This window comes from Grammomys surdaster, unplaced genomic scaffold, assembly GCF_004785775.1.
Source record: "Grammomys surdaster isolate TR1022 unplaced genomic scaffold, NIH_TR_1.0 125982, whole genome shotgun sequence".
Taxonomy (NCBI): Eukaryota; Metazoa; Chordata; class Mammalia; order Rodentia; family Muridae; genus Grammomys; species Grammomys surdaster.
The window spans coordinates 1,720,473-1,729,525 of NW_021620798.1; the positions used below are offsets into that span (position 1 = coordinate 1,720,473).

Sequence of the window (9,053 nt, forward strand, 5' to 3'; positions counted from 1 at the left end):
AAAATCCAAGTCTTCCTGAAAATCCAAGACTTCCTGAAAATCCATGTATTCTGGAAAATCCAAGTCTTCCTGAAAATCCAAGTCTTCCCAAAAATCCATGTCTTCCTGAAAATCTATGCCTTCCCGAAAATCTATGCCTTCCACAAATCCAAGTCTTCCTGAAAATCCACGCCTTCCGGAAAATCCAAGTCTTCCTGAAAATCCAAGTCTTCCTGAAAATCCAAGTCTTCCCAGAAATCCAAGTCTTCCTGAAAATCCATATCTTCTTGAAAATCTACGCCTTCCACAAATCTATGCCTTCCTAAAAATCTACATCTTCCCAAAATCCATGTCTTCAGAAAAAATCCATGTCTTCCAAGGAGTATATGTGTCTTCCTTCACCTCCAAGTCTTCCAGCATCTCCAGGGCTTCCAGCATCTGCCTGTCTTCCAACATTTCCACATCTTCCAGCATCTTTATATCTTCCAACATCTTCAGGTCTTCCTTCAACTGCCCAGTGTCTCCAGTGTATCGGTTTTCTGACATTCAGGTTTTCTGGTGTCTGCCGTATCCAGGTATTGAAAGTTGTTTAATAGTTTTTTTCCCAGTATTTCCCTAGTTTTGGGATTTTTCAAATCTAATCTTTTCCATCTATGCCTTTCTAAGTGCAGATATTTTAAGAGTAACCTCTTAACTATTTCTGCTTTTAGTAGAATTAGTTTCAAAATATTTAATAGCACATTACCTCTTACAGACCAAGTTTTGTGGGCAAACAGTAGTAGTATTTGTGATTTTTTTGATATTGAGAAATGTATATTCCTTATAATTTTTAGGGATTGTATTAAGAAAAAATTATAAAATTGATGTAGTAGTTTTACAATTTTGGTAATGATTATAGTTTTGCTAGTCAATTATGCTCAAACACAAGTGAAATTTTTCTTTTAATGAGAAAATTTCATACTTAGACACTATAGCTTTATAATATAGGTAAAGATAACAGTACCTATTTGTCTATTTTATCTTTTTTAATATTTGTCTTTACATGATAATAATAATAATGATAACAATAATGCATAACATTTGCTTTGTCCAGGCACTGTTCTAAGACTGTTACTTGCATCAACTCATTTAGACTTCACAATACATTGATATAGGAGTTTTTATTATCTCTGCTTTACAGATGAAGAAATTGATACATAACGCTGAAGCTACTTGTCCAAAGGCCACAAAAGTAAATAAAAGAGCTAGGATTGACCCAAGTTAGCCCATTTCCAGATCCACCATTTTGCCACTCTGTTCTTTATTATATCTGACAATGAAAATTAAGATGAGTGTGAGGGGTACTAAAGTTTAGTGGTTTCCATATTGTGTATAAAATATTTTTAAAAAATCTCCTGTACACACACACTCATACTTTAACCTGTCACTGTCAGAACCTTATTTTATTAGATTCATCCTCCAACAAGCTACTGTACCATCCCTTGCTCGTGTATATGAAAGTAGGTTCAAATATTTCGTGATACTAGGCTTGAGAGGAAGGATACTGTGAAGTACTGAGTTCAAATACTCTTACTTTAGAATCACAGTTACAGTTTTATGCTAAGAATTTTAATGCTTGAAAATTTAATTTTCCCTTCCACTTTAATATCTTGTCAATTGCCATTCTCCAGTCTCAATCATATTATCTAGATCACTAGATCACTTACTATTAGTTTGTTTTGACCTCCAGGATCTTCCGGCTTCTTCAAATATCACTGACTCTCTGAGCTCCTGACCACTGCCTTGTATCCACCTTATGGTAACTACAACTTAAATCCTACGATGCTGAGCTAGAGAGCTTTTTTTTTTTTTTTTTTTTTTTTTTGGTTCTTTAAGTCTCAGCTCTCCTCAGGCGTTTCTTAATGTGGCTTCTTAAGCCTCTGGCTGGTATGAAAAACATAAGATTAAACATAAAATTATAGTCAGACAAGTAGTATCTGATGATTTGCAGTCATCTGTGTGATAATAAAAGTAACAACAATAACAACGGAAATAGCAATACTTTTTGAATTCGAGTTAAAAAAGTGCTATCACTTCATTTATTCATCCATCCATTCAATCAATAAATATTTATTGAGCACCAAATTTGTGCCAGGCATTTTAAATGGAGTTTAAATTTATTTGGGGGTCCATATAAAGTACAAATAATTATCAGTTGTGGTAAGAGTGTAAAGAAAAAGTAAACATAAGATGATGTGAACGTTTTCAAAGTCATGAAGTGCATTGCTAGAGAAGTAACGTTCATGGTGATACTGAAGAATCTTTATTTTGTTGTTACAATAAGCTTGTGATTTCATTAAGTTTTACATCAGTTTTACATAATTAGAGTAATAGCTATGAGTTTGAGATGTTGTTTGACCTTCTTTTTCCTTCATTTGTCCATTCTGCCTTAATCGGTAACATAGAAAATTTGTACTTTTTTAACATTTATCCAAGGCATTTATCCAAATTGTATTGAATGTGGATAATGCAAGCTGGGTGTGGTAACACATACTTGTAATCTCAGCATTCTATGGTATAAAACTGGTAGATTAAGAATTCAAGACTAGGTTGGCTTACCTAACAAGATCTTGTTTCAAGAAAAGGCAGATAAATTTAATAAGGCAGTGATGGCCAGGTGGCTAATGCATTGGACTCTGAGAAAAAATTAGATACCTTATACATAATGATGTTCCTTATACTTAATGGCTATTATAAAATTAGAAAAACTTAGTAGATTTTGTCTGTGTGTGTGCATGAACATGTGTGCAGTTACACCACTGTTTGTGAGTACACATGTACATGTGTATACGTGTGGAAACCAGAAATGACTTTGAGTGTCATTCTTCAGAAGCCATTCACTTTAATCTTGTTTCTTTGTTTTGAGCCAACATTTCTCATTGGTCTAGAGTTTTTCAATTATGTGTTCATATGTCTTCCCAGTGCTGAAATTTTAAGTGCACACCAGTAGATCTAGCTCTTTAAAAATATAGCCATGCTTGTCAGACATGTACATTACTGGCTGAGTTAACTCCCCAGTCACTAGCTCTAGCTTTAAGGGGAAAGAGTAAGTAAATGTGTTACTTATATATAATATTTGTCCTTAAAATATTTATGGTTTGTGTATTATATAATTCTAGTTTTAAAATCAGCTTAATGATATAAAATGTGGCTGCAGCTCTTCTTAAATATATGATCAGAGACAAATGACCATTAAAAACTTTGACTTGGTTATCATAGGATAAGAAGGATATGTGTAATTCTTTCCTTTATATTTTTACTGTTTTCTCCCAAAGTTCTTACCATCTAAATATACCTTATATTGAAGAAAAACATTTAAACAGTTGTATTTCAAGATTATTACTTATTTTACCCTTAAATATAGATATATATGTAACTAAGTTTTATTACAAAATTTCAAAATATAAAGAAACTAAATAAAAAATATAGTCTCAAATTATCTAAATACTCACAGAAAATCATTATAAAGATTTTGGTATATATCCTTCCAGAATTTTTCATGTTTATATATTTTTTCCAGAATGGAATATTTCTACTACTATACAATCTATTTTTTCACTTAATAAGTTGTAAATTTCCACAACCGTAAACTGGGCATTTATGTTATGACTTCAATATATGATATACTTATTTTTTCTCAATTTGGCATGCATTAAGTTCCTTAAAACCTTTTAGTGTTATTAAAACAAGCTATGATAAACATATATACAGTACAATTGTGCAGTACCCAAACTGTATCATATTATATCTAGTAAAGTTTATACTTATTTAAAAACTTGTTTATATATTATTTAAAATAAATAATTAAAAAGAGAAGTTACTGAGTCAAATACTCATTGTGCTTTATCACAGAAAGCATTACAACAATACACATGCTAAACATTGGAGAGGCTTAAAAAAATTCCTGGTACAGTGGTGCCGGTTTAAACCAAGAAGAACATTTACTAAAACGGTACTATATTCACAAGTTATTGTCAGTAAGAGGAGCAGTCACACAAAAATATATGTAATTTTCATGCCTTGAGGATGGGAAATGGCATATATATCTTTGGAAAGGAACCCTATGCACTCTAAAATTTTAGCGGAAAATCTTCTAAAAGGAGACCAGGCCAGGCTTATATATTTTTATTATTATTTTAAAAACAGGATGGCTCAGTTTGTAAAGTACCTATCCATACAAGCATAATGCCCTGACTTTAGATGCCTGCCACTCACATAAAGATGGCTGTGTCTATCTGAAACCCAGTTGTTGAAGGAGGGTGGTAGACACAGACAGATCCTTGTGGTTCACTAGCCAGTCAGTCTAGCAGATTCTATGAGTTCATTAAGAGACCTTGTCTTTTTTATTATTTTCTAATCAAAAAACATTTATTTCATCCTTTAAAAAAATTTATTTATATACTTTTCTTTTTAAACTCCAGATTTTGTATCCCTCCCAGTCCACCCTTTAACTGTTCTATATACCATACCTCCTCCCCACCCCTGTCTCCATGAGGATGCCCGCACCCCTACCACCCACCCAACCAGACCTGTAAACTCCCTGGGGCCTCCAGTCTCTTGAGGGTTAGGTTCATCTTCTTTGACTGAACCCAGACCCAGCAGTCCTCTGCTGTATACGTGTTGGGGGCCTCATATCAGCTGGTGTACACTGCCTGGTTGGTGATCCAGTGTCAGAGATCTCAGGAGTCCAGGTTAGTTGAGACTGCTGGTCTTCCTACAGGGTCGCTCTCCTCCTCAGCTTCTTCCAGCCTTTCCTTAATTCAGTCACAGGGGTCAGCAGCTTCTGTCCATTGTTTGGGTGCAAATATTTGCATCTGACCCTTTCAGCCGCTTGTTGGATCTTTTAGAGGGTAGTCATGATAGGCCCCTTTTTGCGAGCGTTCCATAACCGCAGTAGTAAAGTCAAGTCTTGAGACCTCCCCTTGAACTGCATCCGACTTTGGGCCTGCCACTGGACCTTCTTTTCCCCAGGCTCTTCATTTTCATAATTGTAGTTCTTTCAGACAGGAACAATTATAGGTCAGAGTTTTGACTGTGGGATGGGAACCCCATCCTTCACTTGATGCCCTGTCTTTCTGCTGGAGGTGTGTTCTACAAGTTCCCTCTCCCCACAGTAGGACAAGACCTTGTTTTAAAAAGTATCATGTTGAGCCAGGCAGTGGTGGCGCATGCCTTTAATCCCAGCACTTGGGAGGCCGAGACAGGTGGATTTCTGAGTTCAAGGCCAGCCTGGTCTACAAAGTGAGTACCAGGACAGCCAGGACTACACAGAGAAACCCTGTCTCGAAAAAGCAAAACAAACAAACAAAAACCTGTTCATAGAGGATGCTTGAAATACAAGTTTGCACATGTGTATATGTATCTGCATGCACATGTGTACATACACAAACATATACACCCTCACATACAAATACATGCTTATGGTAAATGGTTAATAAGGGTAGTAATATATTCAGGAAGAATTGAAAACATTGTTTTCTAATATCACTGAACAGAGGTACCTATAATTATTTGACTCTTTTTAATGATTTGTCTACTAATGTCCATCTATTGTTAAGTGATTCACAAATAGAATTATTATATATTGTTATATATTATATAAATAGAATGTCATTTTCTATTGCATTAATTGTTAGTATTAGTGTGTGTGTGTGTGTGTGTGTGTGTGTATGTATGTGTTTGTGTTCATATGTGTATGACAGGTCACAAGAAAACATTTAAAGAAGTCTGTTCTCTGCACAGATCATGAGCGACTGAGCTCAGGTTGTCAGGTTTGGCAGTAGGAACCTTTACCTGCTGAGCCATCTTGCTAGCCTGAAATCCAGTTTTTAGACAGCTATAGTGTGTTGCTTAGTATAGATTGTATTCCTATTCCATTCTTTTCATATGGTGTGTCTTTAGGCTTAGGCTTATAGAATTTTGTTGTATTTAGAGATAATACTATGAAGACAATTATGTTGAAACTATCTTGTCTACCTTTACAAGTTTTTTTTTATAAGCTAGTAACTTAGAAATGAAAGATCTACATCAAAGTGTTTGAATTGAATTGCCTGTCTTGCATGTTGCCTGCTACCATTCTATTTAGTTTCTATCAATAATTTTGATGAAAATAATAGCTTGGAATAATTTTCATGCATTAACTAATAAAATTAATCATCTTTTACATATATCCATTTTCTTATGTTGGAAAATTTTCACATCTTATACTTTTGTTGTGTCATTTGTCTTTGTAATATTTAATTTTAAGAGATCTCTGGATACTAGAGCGGATTTCCTTTTCTCTGGTACAGATGACAATTGGCAAATGCCTATCATTTGCTATAGTTATTTGAGGTGCTAGTTTCCAGAAAGGTAAATTTTATTATATAAAATGGAAAAATATTTCATTCTTTTCTATTTTCTTGGTTTTGCTTTATATTTTATTAGGCTATTGTACCATAGGGTTATAAAATTATTCTCCTAAATTTCCTTCTAATAATAGTTGTATATTCTTCTTGACTGATACTTTAGACCCTCTGGAATTTGCTTTCTTTTGTCTATCTGGGTTTACTGAGAAATAGGAAGATAAGTTTCCTTTCCAGAAAAGATAACCAGATCTTGAAATGTCGTTATTTCCACATTGAACTGGAATTCTATCATAAATTATATAGGTGAGTTTTATTCTGTTTTGTGGAAAGTAACTGTTATTGAGGTTAGCACCTCATTGATTTATTTGCAGTGGCCTGGTATTTGGAAGTATGACAGTGATTTTTTTTCTTCATTATTCATCTTTCCACCTATTTTACCATTTTTTGTACATCTGTAATTTTAGATGAATTTTAGCATCAAATTCTATTGAAACATTTCTTTAAAATGCGTTAGAACTTTTGAGTTATGACACAGATTGGCACAGTAATGAATTTGTATTCAGATACATAATTTTCTTTCTCAGTTTGTCTAATTTTGTTTTAGTCACTAAACAATTGTAGGCCTTTTGTGTAACTGTTACTCTAATGAAAGATACTACATTTTTTTCTATGTACATAATCATTTTACTCATAGATATAACTTGTAGCTATCAAGTCAGAATAATTAGTATCATCATCTCCTCAAGTAGTTCTCTCTTTGTTTTGGCCATGTTTCTGTTCTGTGTATGCTTACTTTTAAACATATTGTTTGATTCTGTATGATTGTTGTTGGTAATATTGCAGTTGCATTTTAAAAATTTATTGTCAATAGTACATAGAAACCGACTGATTCTTAACATTTATCTTGTATTCAGTCATCAAGTTTAGCTATTTCCACTTCTAATATTGGATTTCTTCAGTTGAGTATTTTAAATTCTGATGTACAGAGTCATGTCCATTTTAATAATGAAACATTTGACTTTTCTCTGTGATATTCTTATATGATGTTTCCTCATTACATTAGTAAAAATTTTATGACTCAGAATAGTTTATATTTATATTGTTGAGTAAAGAACAATTAATCTCTTTTATTTTATTTTTACCTTAGAAATTTTTTAGTGTTTCATTTATAGAAATAATTTCCATTGATTCCAATATATGCTTCTTTTCATGCATATAAATGCCCTTCCATTCTTTTGATTTATCAGGAATATGTATACAATGTTACCATTTTTTCTAGTATCTTTGAAAATGATTATCAGGATGAAGTATATTCTCTTTAATTTATTAATATAATTATTGTAATTAACTGATCTACTTTAGCATTCTAGAACTAAAAGTCTTACTTGGTAGTGGTACTTTAGTCTGCCTCTGTTTCACTTAAAAGATAAAACTCTATATGAACAGCTGTTTATAGAAAGCACCTCTTTCTCTTTTCTATAATTTAACACACAGGGGAGAGAGAGGATTGTGTAGGGATGTGAGAACTGCTTTCCCAGGCATTGTATTGCTGCCTTTGGAGTTAATATCCCACTATATATACAGCCCATCTATATGCAGTCATTTCATACCCTGCCTTTCACCACACTATCTATACGTTATCATGTTTGTGCTATTCAGTGCTGAGATGGAGCCCAGGGCTTCCTGTATCCTGAATATACATTCTGCCTCCTGAGTCACATACTCATTCCTCTGAATTATTTTAGCAAGATATCTGTTTTATCATGGTTAGTTTTCAGTTATGTTTTTGTTTCTCAGTTCTTTTTTATTTCTTTAATTTCTACACATGCTATTTCACATATAGAGAAAGTATTTCAATTGTATATAATATAACATTATATGTATATATATATATAAAATATGGATAATTTCTTTGCATCTTATATGTAATAAATTTTAAGTTAAACATACCATATACTATTAATGTATTTTCTTTATGCTAAGGTAGTATTTTATATTGCTCTATACTAAATCAAACACATTATTTATTCAGTTTTCTATTTTTGTTTGCTTGATTTACAATAAAAGAGATGTAAACACTTTTATTTCATTATTTTGTCAAAATTTCCTCTTTTAAGTGTCCTCTTTCAAATGACACATAATACAGTATTTTCAACTTATAATAAATTAAGCTTTTTTTAAAATAGATAATTAACACAGTAAATAACAGGTCTGGCATGTCTCTTGATAGTCCACATCATAAAAACTTATGATTGAAATTGTTAGTATTAGGAAGAAAAAGGAAATTTTGAGATTTTATTTCATCTGAGAATACTTACCACTGGATTCATACTTTGAAAGTTCATATTAGTTATACTTGATACTATTTACTCATAATTTATTTTGGAATTTTGTTATGGTTTATTTCTATATCTGAAAAAAGTATATGACATCTTTTATTTTTGAAATTATAATATAATCAGAAAATTATTCCCTTCCCTATCCTTCATCCAAACTCTCCCATTCTTTTTCAAATTCATGGTCTCTTTTTTCATATATATATATTTTTTCTATCCTTTCCAGTCTATATAATCTTATTTGTATATGAGTTTTTAGGGCTGACAATTTGACTCTGGATTTCTTTTATCTATAATTATTTACAAGTTTTAAGTATTGATTTTATTGTAATGTGATTATATTGATATATGT

At 32.3% G+C, this 9,053-nt stretch overlaps 1 protein-coding gene across 1 annotated transcript in view; it reads right to left on the reverse strand.

Moving 5' to 3' along the window:
• Cdr1 (cerebellar degeneration related protein 1) overlaps window positions 1–260 on the reverse strand; it is a 1,813-nt gene extending 1,553 nt beyond the window's left edge. Inside the window, 2 exon segments of the mRNA XM_028754136.1 lie at window positions 1–105; window positions 138–260. The exon segment at window positions 1–105 is cut by the window's left edge and continues 217 nt beyond it. Coding sequence (XP_028609969.1) covers window positions 1–105; window positions 138–260 — 228 coding nt within the window.
• Window positions 261–9,053: the final 8,793 nt, after the last annotated feature.